This window comes from Suricata suricatta, chromosome X, assembly GCF_006229205.1.
Source record: "Suricata suricatta isolate VVHF042 chromosome X, meerkat_22Aug2017_6uvM2_HiC, whole genome shotgun sequence".
Taxonomy (NCBI): domain Eukaryota; kingdom Metazoa; phylum Chordata; class Mammalia; order Carnivora; family Herpestidae; genus Suricata; species Suricata suricatta.
The window spans coordinates 42,590,410-42,607,346 of NC_043717.1; the positions used below are offsets into that span (position 1 = coordinate 42,590,410).

The window sequence follows — 16,937 nt, forward strand, 5'->3', positions numbered from 1 at the left end:
CTTCTTTCTTGCCTTTTCCCTTTATTCTTTCTTTCCTTCCATCCTTCCTTCCTTCCTTCTGGTATTTCATTTCCTTTATCTTTTTCATTCTTTCTTTAACCTTATTCCCTCGCCACCTTATGTATTACTGAGGTATTTGTTTAATGCTTATCCCTTTTCTTTTATATTTAAGTGGTTTCTGCAGGATTGTGTTATACACGGTTAAAATTAGGCATTTCATCTTCAGGTAATAAAATCATTCTTCATGTACAAAATAAAGCCCTTATATAGTATGTCTTCGTTTCTGCACTACCCTCTGTTTTATTGTTTCCATACATTTTATTCATACATAAATTGCATCCTCCACAATGTATTATTATGGGTTTCAAAAACAGTCAGTTAACTTTTAAAGAAAGTTTTTGAAATGTAAAATAATTACCCCCCCATGCTTACCATTTTATGGCTATTGACTTAGTGTGTTCATCTGGGTTTATATTTGTTATAGTTTCCCTTTATCCTAAAAGAATACGTTCAGTATTTTCCATAGCGGTGTATACTACTGTGCAAGTATAATAATTTTTGGTTGAAAAAATTTTTTTGCCATTATTTCATAGGTTTTATTTTAAATTTAATATTCAGTGAGATAGACGCCTTCTGAATATGCAGTTCCAGGAATCTGAACACATGCATAGATTCCTGTAACCACCATCATAATATGTATTCAGAATAATTCCTTAACCCCCAAGAAGTCCTTTGAGCTATCCCTTTGTAGTCACACTCTCTACGCCACTGACTTGCTCTCTTTTATGATAGTTTTATCATCTCAAAAAAATCAGCAAAGGAAAGCATCAACACAACTAAAGGTCAACTGCGGGAATGGGAGAAGATGTTTGCAAATAACTTATCAGACAAAGGGTTGGAAGTATCCAAAATCTATAAAGAACTTACCACTGAAGTGGGTAACGAACACTGAAAGAACAAATAATCCAGTGAAGAAATGGTCAGAAGACATAAAGGGACACTTTTCGGAAGAAGATATCCAGATGGCTAAGGACACATGAGAAGATGCTCAACGTCACTCATCATCAAGAAATACAAATCAATGCCACAATGAGATACCACCTCACACCTGTCAGAATGGCTGAAATGAACAACTCGGGAAACAACAGATGTTGGCCAGGATGTGGAGGAACGGGAACTCTTTTGCACTGTTGGTGGGAATGCAACCTATTGTAACCACTCTGGAAAACTGTATGGAGGTTCCTCAAAAAAGTAAAAAGAGAACTACCCTACGGCCCAGCAATCGCATTGCGAGGTATGTATCCAAAGGATACAGGAGTGCTATTTTGAAGGGGCACATGCACCCCAATGTTTATAGCAACCCTATCAACAATAGTCAAAATATGGAAAGAGCCCAAATGTCCATCGACTGATGAATGGGTAAAGAAGACGTGGTATATACAGACAACGGAATACTACTCGGTGAGGAAAAAGAATGAAGCCTTGCCATTTGCATCAACGTGGATGGAAGTAGAGGGTATTATGCTAAGTGATATAAGTCAGTCCGAGAAAGATAGATATCATATGATTTCACTCATACGTGGAATTTGAGAAACAACAGATGAACATAGGGGAAGGGATGAAAAATAAGATGAACACGGAGGGGGAGGCAAACCATAAAAGACTCTTTATACAGAGAACAAACTGGGGGTTGCTAGAGGGGAGGCGAGTAGGGGGATGGGTTAAATGGGTAATGGGCATTTAAGAGGGCACTCTTTTGGATGAGCACTGGGTGTCGGATATAACAGATGAATCACTGGGTTCTTTTTATTCCTGAAGCCAAGACTACACCGTACGTCAACTAACTTGAATATAAATAAAGGGGAAAAAAGTCTTATAAATGGAACCATTTAAAATGTAGCCTTCGGGGGGCACCTGGGTGGCCCATTTGGTTAAGTGACACTTGACTTCAGCTCAGAAAATGATCTCGTGGTTAGTGAGTTCGAGCCCCACAATCAGGCTCCATGCTGAAAGCTCTGAGCCTGCTTGGGATCCGCTCTCTATCTCTGCCCCTTACTCACTTGAAAACACACTGGCTCACTCTCTCTCCTCTCTCTCTCTCTGTCTCTCTCTCTCTCTCTCTGTCTCTCTCTCTCTCTCCTGCTAAAAATAAACAAAAAATAAATATGATAAGAAAATAAATTTTAAAAAGATAAAATATAACCTTCTGAAACTGCTTTCTATCACTGAGCATAATGCTTTTGAATTTCATCCAAGCTGTTGACTGTACCAATAGTTCATTCCTTTGACCACTGAATAGTTTCTAATTGTATGGAAATAATACACTTTGTTGCAGGAAATTTGTGTTGGTTCACGTTTGGGGTGATTATAGACAGAGCCACTACAAACATTGGTTTACAGGTTTCTGAATGAACTCAGGTTGAAATTTCTCTAGGGGAAATACTTCATCAGGAGATTGCTTGGTCATATGGCTAGTGTATGCTTAACTTCATAAATAGCGATAAAATTGCTTTCCAGAGTGGTTGTACCACTTTATACTCCCTCCAGGAACATGTGGAAAATCTAGTTGCTGCCCATCCTCAACACCATTTGATATTGTCACGTGGTTTTCCTTATTTTCGTTTGTTGCCTTTTTATATTTTTGCTTGGTTTTTTTCCCCCTAAATTTCAGCCATTTGAATTTTTTTCTGTATTTTATTTATTTTTGAGAGACAGAGAGAGACAGAGCAAGCAGGGGAGGGTCAGAGAGAGAGGGAGACACAGAATCTGAAACAGGCTCCAGGGTCTGAGCTAGCTGTCAGCACAGAGCCCGACGCGGGGCTCGAACCCATGAACTGTGAGATCATGACCTGAGCAGAAGTCGGACACTTAACTGACTGAGCCATCCAGGCCCCCAATTTCAGCAATTTTAATCCAGGAATACTGGTATCTTTATTGCTTAGGCATCTGCATTGCTAAAAGCCAGTGAGTCTGAGCATCTGTTCAGGTGTTCAATTGCCACTTATATATCCTTTGTATTCATGTATCTGTTCAAATACTTTTTCCATTATTTTCTTAGTGTTGAATTTTGATGGTTCTTTATATATGCTAGATACAAGACCTTTGTTGTGTAGGTGATTGCAAAGACATTCTCCCAGCCTGAGATTTTTTTCTCTTTCTTGCCGTATAAATGTTTGTTTGTTTGTTTGTTTGTTTGTTTAGAGAGAGGAAAGAGAGAGAGAATTCCAAGCAGGCCCTGCTCTCACAGCAGGGCTTGAACCCATGACCTTTGTTGTTTAGGTAATTGCAAATACATTCTCCCAACCTGAGATTTTTCTCTTTCTTGCCTTATAAATGTTTATTTATTTGTTTGTTTGTTTGTTTGTTTATTTAGAGAGAGGAAAGAGAGAGAGAATTCCAAGCAGGCCCTGCTCTCACAGCAGGGCTTGAACCCATGAATTGTGAGATCATGAGCTGAGCCAAAACCAAGAGTCAGAAGCTCAACCCACTGAGCCACTCAGGTGCCCCAGCCTGAGATTTTTCTTCTCCAACACTTGCCAGCATCTTTCACAGAAAATACAAGGGGGCTGGAGGGTTGTGTTATGCCTAAAATATCTTTCGCAAACCCTGGTCAAAGATTTTGTTGTTCCCCTCTAAAAGTTTTACAGTTTTATCATCTTGATTTATGTTGAAGACTTATCTTTCGTGACTTTTCATAGAAGATGTGAGATTTCATTTTCTTTTCGACGGCTATCCGGGTTTTTCCATGCATTTGCTGAAAAACTCTGAACGTACGGAATGCGATTCCTCCACAGTTATTCGTTTTTTTCCTCATAATTGTTTTAACTTTTTAACTATTCTTTTGTTTACTTCTAATACAAACTTTGGGGTCAGCTTGTCTATATCTACAGAAACATCCTGCTGGGATTTTTACTGGAATTCCATTAAGTCCATACATACATTTCAGGAGAATTGACATCTTTACTGTGCTAAATATTCTAATCCTTGACCATGCAGTGTTCCTCCACTTATTTAGGTCTTCTTTTGTTTGTTTTTCTTTTCAGTGTTTTGATATTTTTAGCATATAAACACCCTGCATCATTTGTTAGAGTCACACCTAAGAAGTGACTTCCTTTCTGAGTGGTAAATTTTATTTTCCAAATCTTCTTTTCTAGTATATAGAAATATGGTTGATTTTTGTGTTTTAATCTTGCATCCTGCACTCTCGATTGATTTACTTATTAGTTCTAGGATACTTTTGTATATCTGTATCATTTGAACAGAGACGATCAGGTTGTCTGTGAATAGGAGCCATTTTGACTTAATATACTGATTCGTGCCATTGCAGGAATGAATATCCAAAGCACTCAAGCGGAGAAAAAGAAGGCGGACACAAAGGATTACATACTGCATATTTATGTGTCTAACAGACGCTAGGTAAGAGAATTCTAGTCAGTGGTGGTCTAGGGCTGGATGTGGATGATAGGAAGTCACTGGGAAGGGGCGCAAGGAAACTTCGTTAGGTGGCGAAAATGGTCTTCTTCCTGATTGGGGTGGGAGCGACACGTATGGTGGCATTTGCCAAAGTCCACGGAACTGTATCATGAAGTGGGCATTATTTTGTTTGTAAATTAAACCTCGATAAAGCTGATGCAGAGAATCCCATCCTTGATTTAATTTGGAGGAACTCCGGCTGGCAATAGGCAAAACATGGACCTCTGAAAGTGAAAACGTTCAGGGCCTTATCGTCATTCAAAGGTTGTACCTGTGGGCACCAAGTAGAAGGCTCTAGCCAGCCTCTCCTCCCCACCCACTCCTGCCCCCGCACAGATGAACAAAGCGTGCTTCAGAACAAGAATGTGAAACTACAGTGGTTGGACTCCGTCTCCAGGGAAACGTCCTCCTGCATTGATTTTTGCCCTTGCCCTGGCCTCCACTGCCAACCAACCTTATGCCTTGTGCCCTTTTCTCAGGCTGAGGGAAACAAGCCAGAGGAGGAGCTTTGGGAGGGTGGCCTGATTCTAGGGGTCCTCCACTGTGTTCCCATTCCAGTTGCTAAGACTCCAAAGTTTCCTAGACAGCTTCAGAAACAGAGGTGCTACTGTTCCACAGGCACGTCATTATCCAGCACTCAGGCACCTCCAGTTCCTGGCTAAAAGCAATGGGCTAGTCTTGGTAGAGCTCCATCTTTCCATCTCCTCCCTCTCTGCTCACTTTCACCTAGACCGAGCCTCTGACATCTCCTCCCTCGAGGCTTCAGCAGATATCACCATGCCGCAACTCTCTGGTGTGTTTCAAAGGTCTCATACAACTTAAGATGTCCATGGACAGCGTTGGGGAATCAATTAGTTTCACATCTTCAACAACTCTGGCACCCACAGTCGTTGTAATTGTCTTCTTTCATGTGGTCATTGGGTATGTACACTGTTTTTCATTTCTTGAGTTTTGTAACCCATAGATATGTCAACGACTTCAAAATAAAAGTGCCTGTATTGGCTGAACCACAAACTAAGGAGGGAAGCCTGGCAAGAAACATTTGTGTCACTTTTGGTGTGAGAGTCATTTTTGTTTAAGGAACTGTTTTAATGTTTACTTATTTGGGGGGGGGGGAGAGAGAGAGAGAGAGAGAGAGAGAGAGAGAGAGAGAGAGCGAGCAGGGAAGAGGCAGAGAGAGAGAGGGAGACACAGAATCACAGAAGCAGGGTCCAGGCTCTGAGCTGTCAGCAGAGAACCCGATCCGATGCAGGGCCCGATGCAGGGCAATGAATCTTGAGATCATGACCTGAGCTGAAGTCAGACACTCAACCAACTGAGTCATCCAGACACCCTGTGAGAGTCCATTACTGACATGAATGCTGAACTGTTGGCATTGCGGGAAACTGCGAGGGTGTGCGAGGAGAGTTCAAAGTCATATTTGGCGTGTACAAAGTCCTGCAGATTTGTATTATTTCTATGATGCTACTTTCTGAATGAAGAGCACTTGCAATATGGAGTCATCCAAAATCGAATCCCAGGGAACTTGAAAACTTGACACTGGACCAGTCATTTCCTCTGCCTGGCCCTCGGTCTCCTCGCCAGAAAAACTGATGGGGTTTGAGTTGAGGTTTCTTGTGCTGCTAGATTTCTGATAACTTCCAATCTCTATTGCTTGGTACTGTCTTTGAGACCACGAGGCAAGCACTGTAACCCTGACCGTGCAGATGAGGAAATGGAGGCTCTGAGATGTGAAGTGATTTGGCCAAATCACAGGACTCAGAGTGTCAGCGAGGGGTGTCAATCTCAAGTGCTTTCCAGAGGATCCCCATCTCAGACGTCCGTAGATGTTCAGGGGTGGTGGTGGTGGTTGTGGTGGTGGTAGTGGTACATGCACCTGTCATTCTCATACTGCTTTACCCACTTCCTACCCGCTTTCATCCATAGGCCATCCCAGTTGCTCACAGAGGCCCTTGGAGCTGGGCCAGGCAGTGCTGGGGACATGCTTTTACTCCTATTACTCAGTGATCAAACTGACGGCTCGGAGAGATGATGTGACTCAGGAAGCAGACCCCCAGTAGCCTCATACCTAGGGCACCCTCAGAGCTCGTCTAGTCCAATCTTCTCTTGTGAAAGATGGGAACTCTGAAGGACACAGGGTGGAAAGGCTGGGCCAACGTCACTTGTCCAGATGGTGGCAGAGCTAGGTCAGAGACCTCAGGCAAGTCACTTCCCTTCTCTGGGTCTATTTTGTTATGTGTGCCGTGGGGAGCAGTAACCCCTGTGGAGTATCAGCCAGGATGGAATGAGATCTTGCACCAAAACACTGGACCCAGAGCCTGACAATGATGATGACAAAGACAACGATGACGACGACAAGGAGCAGGGTAGATGCCCAGGATATCACCAAACGTGATGTCTCAGGAGGCTCAGAAGGGGGTGATGGTCTTAAAAGCACAGGATGAACATCAGGAGCAGGAAGCAATGTGGGGTGGGGTTCTGGCTCAGTGAAGGGAGATGGCGAGTGGTAAGTGCATCCTGGGTGGGTGAGTGGCTGTCGTTGGAGAGTAGTGAGAAGATGGGGGTGTTGCTCCTACGACACCGTGAGCCCCTGCAAGGCAGGGAATCCAGCTGCAGTGGGCAGAGCCCCCATTTAGCCCCTGAAGTTCTTAGGTTCCAGTCCCAGGAGGGAGGCCTGACTTGGTGTCATGTTCACCCTGTGAGCAACCATGTGGGCTGCCTCCCAGGTGACCAGCCTGACCACCCTCCGTGCCCCACAGTCTGTCAGCATTCTCCTGGGCCAGCCACTGCTTTCTTCCTCCCCGCCCACCCTGCGCTCAACTGCCCCCGAAAGAGTGCAGTTCCTAGGAAGGGGGCCCTGGAGAGGCCAACGAGGGAGAAGGAGAATTGAAGCGGGGCGTGCTGCAAGCCCCTAGGCCTGGGGAGGTGGCACCCTCACCAGCGCCCTGTCTCTGAGGGCTGCTTTCTCCTCCTCTCCAGTCGAGATGCCTTGTCTCAGGTGTCCTCTGCACGCGCTGCTCAAACCCACACCAGTGGCTTTTGGTGAGTGTCTGCATCCTCATTCAGGAAAAGGCACATCGTGATGTGTGCAGAGCAAGGTCCTGGGAGGTTTCCAGGGTGAGGGTGCCAGAAAGGTCTTGGGTCATCTGTCACCCCGGGGCTGGGGCTCGTGCATCATCCATCCCTCTCACTTCCCAGGCCATGCACCAGTAAAGCGAAAGTGAAGGGGAATCCATTTCTGTCACAACCACAGCTTCCGTGTTGCTGAGCCCGGACCCAGCAGCCAGGGAGGCAGAAAGCACAGCAGTGGCCAACAAGGCAGGAGCCCACCTGAAGCCTGACTGTACGGGAGGAGACCTTACACAGCCAGCTCCCTGGGGGTGTAACCTATGCAGCCCCACGGGACCCCGTGCTCGCAGGGGCTGCACACCTGGTTCCATGCTCTGCTGTCACCCTCTTGGAACTCTTCATCATTTATGAACAGGGAGACCCACGTTTTCATTCTCCACTGGGCCTGTGCAATTAATTATGTGCCTGGGTCTGGGTCAGGAGCCAAGTGCGGGTGAGAGAGGGGAACCTCTTCTCAGGGAAAAGAGGAGGCAATGGGGTGCAGGGGTCCTCAGGGATACTCTCTCCCTCTACTGAACCCGGGACCTCGTCCTCCCCAACTGCAGACACCACTGAGGGGCCTGAGAAACCTCCGGGCACTGTCCCTGCCTGCCACTGAGCCCTCCCAAGCGTCTCACCTTTGTCCATGGGAGGACGTGCGGTCCCTACTCCGCTCCCACCGGGAGCGCTCAGCTCTTCAAGACCCTGGGACTTGGGCCTGGCCTTGGCCTCACTGGGAGAGCCCTATGTCCAGTGAAGAAGAGCTCCAGAGCCCACCAACAGGCCTTGCTCGGGTCATGGTCACAGGCAATGGGCGGGCGAGCGCTGCTTTCATTAAACCCACTCTGTCGGCAACAGCGGCTCCTCCTTCCACCTGCTGGAGGGCTGAGACTGTTGCTGAGGCCTACCGATCTCCTTGCCCTGAAGACTCCATCTGAGGGAGGATGGAGTGCTGAGGTTGTGCGGATGATGAGGGAAGGGTTCCCTCAAGACGGCACCTCCAAAGATGGGGTGGAGGAGGTGGGGCTTGGTGGATGTCTGTGGACCCTGTTGTGTGGTGGGAGGGACTGCGGCACCAACCGCAGCCTTCCACTCCATGCCTTTTCCCAACAACCTCCCCCACCGTCGGCATCTAGCCGGGGTTGTACAACGTGGGAAATCACGTAACTCCGTGGACTGGGGCCTCTTGAAACGGCCTAGGCACTCAGCCAGCACCTCTGCATCTCCCAGCACTGTACCCACGCCTGCTGCCTTCCAGGCAGAGGTGGCTCACGGCCATCTCAGAGCGCCCGACCACGTGCCCCTCAGAATGGACCACGTGCACAGGTAAAGGAGGAAACGTCCCAAGTAATTTTGCAACTTTAATGTAACACCGATACCAAAAACATGAAAACACGACGGAAGCGCACAACAAAAGCACACAACCAAAGCAGGAAGGGCAGAAAGAGCTTCATCTGGCTTGCCATCTCGATGGGCAGGGAGAAGCTGCCTAGAGTGCTGTGTGAGGGAGGAATCTGAGGAGGCCCTCTGGCCTGGTGCGTGACGGCCGCAGTCCATCAGCGCTGCCTACAACGCAAGACATACGAGCCAAAGCAGAAATATAAATACATGTGAGACGGGGAGGGACGCGAGGAAAGAACAAGTGCCTTTCACACTCTCTTGGTTCTCCCAACTGCTCCCAGGCCCTCCCCCACCGGCCACCCCCCACCCGCTGACGTCTCACAGCCCCCTCCTGTCCCCTCCTGCCGAGTTTCATTTAGTGACTGAGAACCTTATTGGATCCAGGAGAAGAAGTTGGCACTTGTTCTGGCGGCATTTCTGGTCCGCATGGTGGAGCTGGTGCTGGGCCCATCGAGAATGCTGGTGCTGGCCCCACCGTTGGTGCCACTGCTGACGCCAGCCCTCCAAGTGGCTCTCCTGTTGGCACGGTTGCTATTCAGAATGTACTGATGGTATCTGGCCCAGAACGCGAAGGGAATCCTGGCCCAGGCGTCGCCAAAATCTCCGTCCTCGTCCCAGCTCAGGAGCTCCACCTGTATGTCGTCCCAGCTCCACCGTCCAATCAGGGCTTCATCCCCGATGTTCATCTGGGCCCTCATCTGGGCCCTGGCATGTTCCTCAGCCATATCCACATCCATCGTCTTGAACGCATCATCCACAGCCTCCAGGAAATGAGCCTTCCACTCGCGGGGGTCCCGGTTCTGATTCTGCAGCAGAGCGACAGAAACAATCCATCCAAACAGCTAGCCCACCTCCACTGAGCACCTGCTTCCTGCCCTACACCCTCCTGGGCGCTGTGCATAACCAGTACACCAATAAAGACCGCTAGAGTCCGACTCTCCTGGTATCCTGGGCCAGCCCAGGGGCTTCGCCCTGTCCCTCCCGCTTACTACGTCTGTGAACCTGTCCGTGACCTACTTAGGAACCTGTCAGTGTCCTCAGTGGACAGACAGCAGGAGGAGGCTGTGACCAAGAAACAAAGAAGGTACAGCAAGGACCAAACCTAGACCCCAACGCCTGGCCCCAAACAGAGGCTCTCTATTACCTGGGCGATGAATCGCAGCACCCTCATCTTGCTGGTCTCGTGGCGGGCTCGCAGGCCCCAGAGGAATTCATACTCGGGGGGGCTGCTATTGGGGACCTTCTTGTATTCCAGGTACCTCAGGGCAAGAGGAAGGGAAATGTTTGCTTCCAGCCTGGCAGACCTGTTGTTGTACCAGTGGCTCCCAGGTGGCCCCTTTCCCGCCACGATGCTGCAGCTCAGCTCCTGGGGGAGGATGGTCCTGACCTCCAGCCCATGCCTCACTCCCACGCTCACACCCAGCGTTTCTGCCTCCAGGATTGAGGCCTACGAAGCCTTAGGCCGCCAGTCTTGCCCAGAAGCCACGTGGAGGTGCTGGGCGGGACAGCTGTAGGATGCCCCTTGTCGCAATGAACCCAGAGTCCTGTTGGGTGTGTTGTAAACAGAGGAGCCACTTCTTCAGGCCCCTTGCTCTGAGCACACCCAAGTGCAGGCTGTCGTCCGTGGCCTGGCGGAACCCCGGGACGGCCCACCCCAGAGAGCGACTGTAAAGGGAAGAGCAGCACACTCTGCCCACACCCCGGACTGTGTGTGCGTGTGCGCATCTGCGTGCCTGTGTGGCTGCACGCGTGTTCTCCAAGGACCAACGACTGCGTGGGCCCTAACCAGAGAGCCAGGAGGGCTGGGCTCTCGGACTGAATGGGGCGCTCACCCGCGTGGGCCACACTCAGACTTCCACCCTCTGAGCCCCCTTTTCCCGGGATGGAAAGCAGGGGGAAATTCTAGGACAGCCTACGGGGCAGGTGCCAAAGGGCATGGTGGTTGTAACACGCCCTGCACCGTGTTCTCTGTCAGCTTGTACCCCCTTTCCCCCAGACAGAGCTGGATCTCTAGTCCCCGTCAACACTCCATACGCCACCCACACTCACACCAGAGACACCTATCTCTCTGTGCTAAGATACGGGATGGGGCATGGCTGCTCAGCCAGATCGGCACACGAGGAATGCACGAGTGTGAGACAACGTTAACCCAGCCAGTACTTACTTCTGCTTCACAAATTCCTCCGTAATGAGCTTCCTCAGGTCGCCAAGGAATGGGTGCCTCACCCTGAAGGCAAGGCAAGGAATCCATAACTATGAACCGTGGCAGTGCAGGACACGTGGGCGGGAGCACTCCCCAGCAGGATCGAGAGCTGCCCAGCCTGTGGGGCATCCCCATGGAGGCCTGGGGTGGCAGCAGGGGCCACACGTCAGGGATACCCTAGGCAAGGGCTGGACGGAACCCCTAAATCTGATGGTTTCTCTTATGTCTCATCTGGGGACAGGGAGGGGACATGGAGCCGCGAGGGGCTGAGAGTTCAGGACCGTTTCCCCATCCACCGTGCCAGAGACCCTTTGCGTTCTACCCGGCCCAGGACATCCACTCCCCTGGCACTAGGCCACCAGGCTACCGCAACCCTGGTGCCACTGATGCCCAAAGACAACACTGAGGGGTGGGAGTCGAGAGCCCAACCATACCCAGGGCGCAGTCCCATCTTGCGTAGTGCCTCCCAGAGGACAGCTGTGAGGGGAGATGAGATACAAGAATTTCGCACACGAAGCTGAGACTCTGGGCAACCCCCCGGCTGCAGGTCCAGCCACTGACCTTCACTGGCACGGTTGCCATTCATGAAAATGACGCCCAGAATCACCAACAGGAGGCTCAGCCTGGGAGTATCCTTGGTCCTAAAGGTGGAGAAAGAGGCATCCTGTCCAGCAGGCATCTGCCTGAGGGACTAGGGCCGGTTCACCCGACTAGCCTTTCCCAGATGGCTGGGCTACAGAGCAGCTCTTCCCACTCTGCGCATGGCTTGCTCTCTGACTCAGAGCATTCATTCCTCTGTCTGAGACTGAAGCGCGGCACGCATCCGCTTCACGCATCCAACGTGGATGCTGAGAGCCCCTCCCAGAGTTATGTCCACAACAGGGTCAGGCGGGGAGCAAACACTTGGCAACAGTGCGTTCAGAGGAGGCACATCCAGACCTTCCCCGCCCTTCGAGCATCGGGAGTTAGACTGCACGGGAAGCTTCCTTCCCCTAGGACCGCTCTGCTAAGCCCAGGCCAGGCACATAGCGGGAAGGGGCAGGCAACAAGGAGCCTGCTTTCCTAAAAGACGGGGTGAGGAGGCGGCTGGGGTGGGGGGGAAACCCTGAGAGCAGCCAAGGCTTGACCCCAGGCTACTTCCTCTTTCACCCCCTAATCACCGGGCACCACTAACTGCGGGTGAGAGCTGTGCCAGGCACCAAAGCCCTGTCTTCCCGTTTCTCCAAGAGGAAGGGGGGAGCACCAGCGAGGAGGGCCACAGCCCTCCTGCCCGCCCTGTCTTACTTTCCCAGGAGACGAGCTGAGGAATCACGTGTGCACACGAGAATGTACAGGTGCTCTTCCTTGTCAATTTCCTTCAGGTGGATCCCAAACTTCTACATGGGGGAGAAACCGGAACAGGAGATGAGAGACCCATGACGCCTGTCCCACAGGGAGTCCCTCCGTCTCCCGTCAGAACTCTCCCTCAGCCGGGACCCTGAAGTCACGTAGAAGCCTGATGAAGAGAGGCTGCAGAAGAACTGCCCTGTGCGAGCTCTGGTACCGGCCAAAGCAACAGGACCCACTTCAGGGGACAAGAGACACTCAAAAGAGCATGAAGGAGAGGAGCCCGCGGGGGAGGGAAGCATGCGGTGGACGCTTCCAGGTGGAGAAGCTAGGGAAGGCTTCCAGAGCAGGTAGTGCCGGAAGTGGGCCTCGGGGGGCTGCAGGGTGCCAGGCTTCCCTGTGCCACAGGGAGCTGCCCCTGTTCCCCCACCCACCTTTTCCAGAGTGTATGTTGCTCGTTCAATGATCTCAGGGAAATGTTCGTCGTATTCTCGGATGACATCCTTCATCATGTCTACAGGAGGTGAGAGGTGGAGAGAGCACCACAGCTGAGCAGGGGCCAAAGAGCTGCAGCCCCTCGGCCAGCTTCGCTGGGAGGAGTACAGTCGGACTCCCGGAGCCCCATACTATGCAAACGGGAGCGATCCGCTGGGCATGCCGGCTGGGCACCTGTGAGGCGAAGCCCGCAGGGTAGGAATGGGGACGGGGGAAGGGCAGAGCTCTGGGAGGAGGCTCAGGTGGCCCACCTGAGCGCTTGATGGGGATTTTCTTGTAGTCCTTAATCATCAGATATTTCACCAGCTTATTTGCCTGGAGGAAGAGGAGCACAGGGTGGGGGTGGAGATCAAGGCATGGCTGACTTCCAAGATCTGGCCCACAGGGGAGGAGAGGAGGAAGACCAGGGAAAGGCAGATTTCTTACCCTCTCTTGCAGAAGGGTCACATTGCGGGGTGGCAAGCACAGGACGTGTCTTGAGGGTACCTGGGACCTCAAGGCCATCGGGGGCCGGGGAGCCATGTGAGCCCGCAGGGTCATCCGAGGCTGCGATGCTCTCCAGGTTGGTGGGACCGCAGGAGGCTCTCTCTCCTCCTCGCTGCTCTCATACTCGTCATCCAGGTGCTTGGACTGTATGTAGCGTTAAAGAGAGGAGAGACGCTACCAGACTCACCGTGCAAACGTGCCCAGCACACGTCTTAACCAGAGGAGGTACTTGAAAATAAGAATAGTACAAACAGCGGATGACATGTGCTGAGTGCTTACTACGTGCCTGGCACTGAGCCAGCCTCTTCTCCCACCAGGCCTTGAGGGCAGAGACTTCCGTGGGGTCCAAGCATGTTAGCAAACTTGTGTTGGACCAGCATGCACAAGCTGACAGAGGAGAAGAGAGGAGGGGAAGGGAGGGGAGGAGAGGAGGACAGAGCAGAGAAAGGAGGGGAGCAAGGGGGTGGGGCAGCCAGCAGAGAGGTCTCACCTTCTTGGTCCTCTTGCCTCCCATCCTGACCCAGGGCTCAGCACTGTGCTGGGCAGGGGCAGCTGCGCCTTCAGGCTCAGGGATGCTTGTGGCCAGCTTGGTCTGGGCAGCAGCTGCTGTCACAGCATTCTGAGGCTCCACCCACCGGGTCTTGGCGAGAGCCTTTCCAGACTTGTTCGTCTTGGGCCGGGTGGCTGCCCCCTCCCTGGCAGGTGCTGCCTGGGACACCCCGGAGGCAGCACTGGGGCCCTCTGTGGCAGCCTCTTGGGCCGGAGCGGGCCTCTTGGGGCGGGGAAAGGCCATGCCACTGACACCTGCCGGCTGGGTGAAATCAAAGACATCATTCTGACCCAGAAAGGCTGTCTTGGGCCGGGTGGCATCCATCTCACTGGCACAAGGAGCCTGAGAGAAAGCACAGGCAGTACTAGGGCCCTCAGAAGCAGCCTCCTGGGCTTGGGAGCCTGTCTGGGGCTGTGTGGACGTTGCTGGAGCCCGCGGGTCAGCCATCTCACTGGTGACTAGCATCTGAGAGACGTGCGGAGCAGCAAGGGGGGTCTCAGGGGTGGCTCCCTGAGCCTGGGCCGCATAGGTCATGGGCTGGGTATCTTCTCCTGAAGCATGGTCTGTGGCCACGGGGCGGTTAGTGACCACCTGATTGAAGGTGACACGGGCAGCGGCAGCAGCGGCCCTAGCAGCACGGTTGGAGGCGGCCGCGCGGGCCACGTTGGCAGCACGGGCAGCAGCCTCATGGGCAAGTGTTTCTGGATCCAACTGAAATGCCTCCATCAGAGTCCTAGCCAGCGTAGGGTTTTCCAGTTCCCAGGGTTCATTCTGCAAGGCCAGACAGCAAGGTAGGGGAAGGCAGACAGCTCTACATGCTCATAACCTGCTTCCTTGTGCTGGCCAGCCTCCTCCCTGCGGCCAGCTCCCATTCCTCCCCCCCCACCCCCGCTCCCCCGCTCCCCCCCACTCCACCCTGTCTTCCCCCACAGACTTCCTAAACCCCCTTTCTCTGAGCAGGAGAGGGAATGCTGGTGAAGCTGGGCAGTCCTTCACCACTCAACCCTCCCATTCACCCACCCCCCACCCCGCCCCGGTCCCCAGCACCTTCACAGGGGAGAAGGCCCAGGGCAGCAGGTGGCCAACAAGGAGCCTCACCGATAAGATGCGAAGCCCGGGACCCAAGCTCCCAAAGGCTCTGAGGATACGGATGTCAAAGCTGGTGAGGGTGCCATAGCCTCCAAAAGCACCAAATTCTTCATAGTCGTTTCCTTCAACCATCTCTTCTTCCCCGACTTCATCACTACCCTCATCCATATCTTCAATGTTGTAGGTTTCTGATTCCATGCGGAAGCTTCCTTCAGCCATGCTGGGGGAGGGGGGGGTCCCAAGAAGAGAGCACAGCATGGGAGGGAGGGTGAGGCCTCTTCAAGGGGGAGGGGCCGGGATTTAGAAGGAGGTGGGATCTCTCAGGAGGAGGGAAGCAGCAATCATCAGGTTACTTACTAGGCAGTACAAGGCAGGGGGGGAAGGGGAGAGGAGAGGGAGGAGGTATCTGTTGGATTCTGTCAGAGATGCAGCCTTAGGAGAGGAAGAGAGATGGTCTCCCTGCACTTAAAGGGGAGTTCAGGAGGGGCACGCTCCCCATCCCAGCGGCTAGATTAGAATAGGGGTGGACTGGTGGGCTTGGGTCTGAAGAGTCCCAAAGGGGGATGCATTGAGATGGAGAAACAAAGGGCTTGGATTTAAAGACGAAAGGTGGGGGGGCAGATGACAGGAGAGGGCTGAAACTATGGGGACCTTCGAAAGCTATGGGAAACTGAATCCAGAGACCCTCTGGCTAGGTCCAGGCAGGGGCATTCAGCTGATGATTCAGGTCTGGGTTGGGTTCATACAAGAGCGCTAAGGGTGGGAAGGGTGGGGAGAGGGGACCGGGACTAAGCGAGGCATGCATTAGAGCGCTGGAGGTCTCAAACCCCAGGATCGCAACTCCAAGAAGAGGGCTACGGGGTCAGCTCAGTTGGAGTTAGCTAGGAGAGGATGGGGTGGGGGTAGGGCCTCTGCTCTAAGATAGCTTAGCAGGGAGCACACGGGTCTGCTAGAAGGGTTCGGATCATGGGCTCCAGGGTAAGTGTGGTTCGGATCAGAAAGCCTGGGTCTCCTGGTGGAAGAGGTCGGTGCGGACGCTGGGGGTGGGGGGCGGGTTGTCCTATCTAGACCTTGGGTCGAAGCGGGCTCAGGTTCTGAGTGCCTGGGCTTTGTTCAGATCCGGGTGTTGGGGGCGGGGATCGCGCACCGTGCCGGGTTCCATTCGCCCTCTCCCGGTTCGATCTGGGGCTGAATCCTTACCTTCCCAGGGGCTCCAATGGCGTCTGTCCTCAGCACCAGGAACCCCGCAGCCGCGCCCTCGCCTACTGCTGCCAGCACAGCAGCTCCGACCACCCCGCCCCTTTTCTCCGCGCACCCCCCCCAACCCGGGGGCTGGGCAACCTGCGCATGCGCGGACCCCTCCAGCCCGCCCGCTTTCCCAACAAAAGCCCTCTCCACCAGGTCCCCAGTGCGCATGCGACTCCGCGAGTGGGCGGGCGGGGTGGGGGACGTTTTCTCCTTCCCGCCTGATACCCCCTTACCCGTCCTCTGACCTCAGACTCGCGCACTCTAGGCCCTAGGTGCAGTTCAGCCACCCGGTCATCTACCCTCCGTGCCCGCACTTCTGCACAATACTTCTCCTCCCTGCCCTCCGCGTTCCCGCTAAGCTCCTCTCGTGTGGTCTGGAATACACTATGCCTGGCTTCCCCAGCACGACCCCTAGGTCACAAACACAAAGATCTCTAGCTGTGTCTCTAACTGTAACAAGGGGAATGGAAATGGCCAGAGGATGCCAGTTGCCACTGTGTTCCCCAGCAATACCCATCTCTATGGGCCCAGACACACTGGGAACATCTGCTTCCCCAG

General features: G+C 52.7%; 1 protein-coding gene, 1 long non-coding RNA gene and 1 other non-coding gene across 3 annotated transcripts; 1 reads left to right on the top strand and 2 right to left on the bottom strand.

Moving 5' to 3' along the window:
• The first annotated feature begins 1,222 nt into the window (after positions 1 to 1,222).
• Positions 1,223 to 5,476, top strand: LOC115284355. Its single transcript, XR_003905169.1, has 3 exons — positions 1,223 to 1,294; positions 4,328 to 4,416; positions 5,204 to 5,476. It is a non-coding gene; the product is annotated as an uncharacterized LOC115284355 (long non-coding RNA).
• A 3,452-nt stretch (positions 5,477 to 8,928) lies between these two features.
• Positions 8,929 to 16,441, bottom strand: LOC115284132 (melanoma-associated antigen D4). Its single transcript, XM_029930767.1, has 13 exons — positions 16,332 to 16,441; positions 15,141 to 15,351; positions 13,983 to 14,813; positions 13,433 to 13,636; positions 13,258 to 13,321; positions 12,946 to 13,025; positions 12,470 to 12,561; positions 11,747 to 11,826; positions 11,620 to 11,662; positions 11,147 to 11,209; positions 10,127 to 10,241; positions 9,353 to 9,788; positions 8,929 to 9,147 (listed from the first exon to the last, which is right to left on the bottom strand). The coding sequence occupies exons 2-12, from the start codon at positions 15,348 to 15,350 to the stop codon at positions 9,354 to 9,356; spliced, it is 2,217 nt and encodes a 738-aa protein (XP_029786627.1). The 5' UTR covers position 15,351; positions 16,332 to 16,441; the 3' UTR covers positions 8,929 to 9,147; position 9,353.
• LOC115284518 lies at positions 10,465 to 10,588 on the bottom strand. Its single transcript, XR_003905264.1, has one exon. It is a non-coding gene; the product is annotated as a small nucleolar RNA SNORA11 (small nucleolar RNA).
• Positions 16,442 to 16,937: the final 496 nt, after the last annotated feature.

What these genes read in the sequence shown, in the direction of transcription:
- LOC115284132 (XM_029930767.1), bottom strand. Translation starts at nt 15,350, where the DNA reads ATGGCTGAAGGAAGCTTCCGCATGGAATCAGAAACCTACAACATTGAA. An exon ending in AAGATGGGACTGCGCCCTGG is followed by an intron (nt 11,210 to 11,619) that starts GTATGGTTGGGC and finishes CCTTGCCTTCAG; the next exon opens with GGTGAGGCACCCATTCCTTG. An exon ending in TGCTGCGATTCATCGCCCAG is followed by an intron (nt 9,789 to 10,126) that starts GTAATAGAGAGC and finishes GCTCTGCTGCAG; the next exon opens with AATCAGAACCGGGACCCCCG.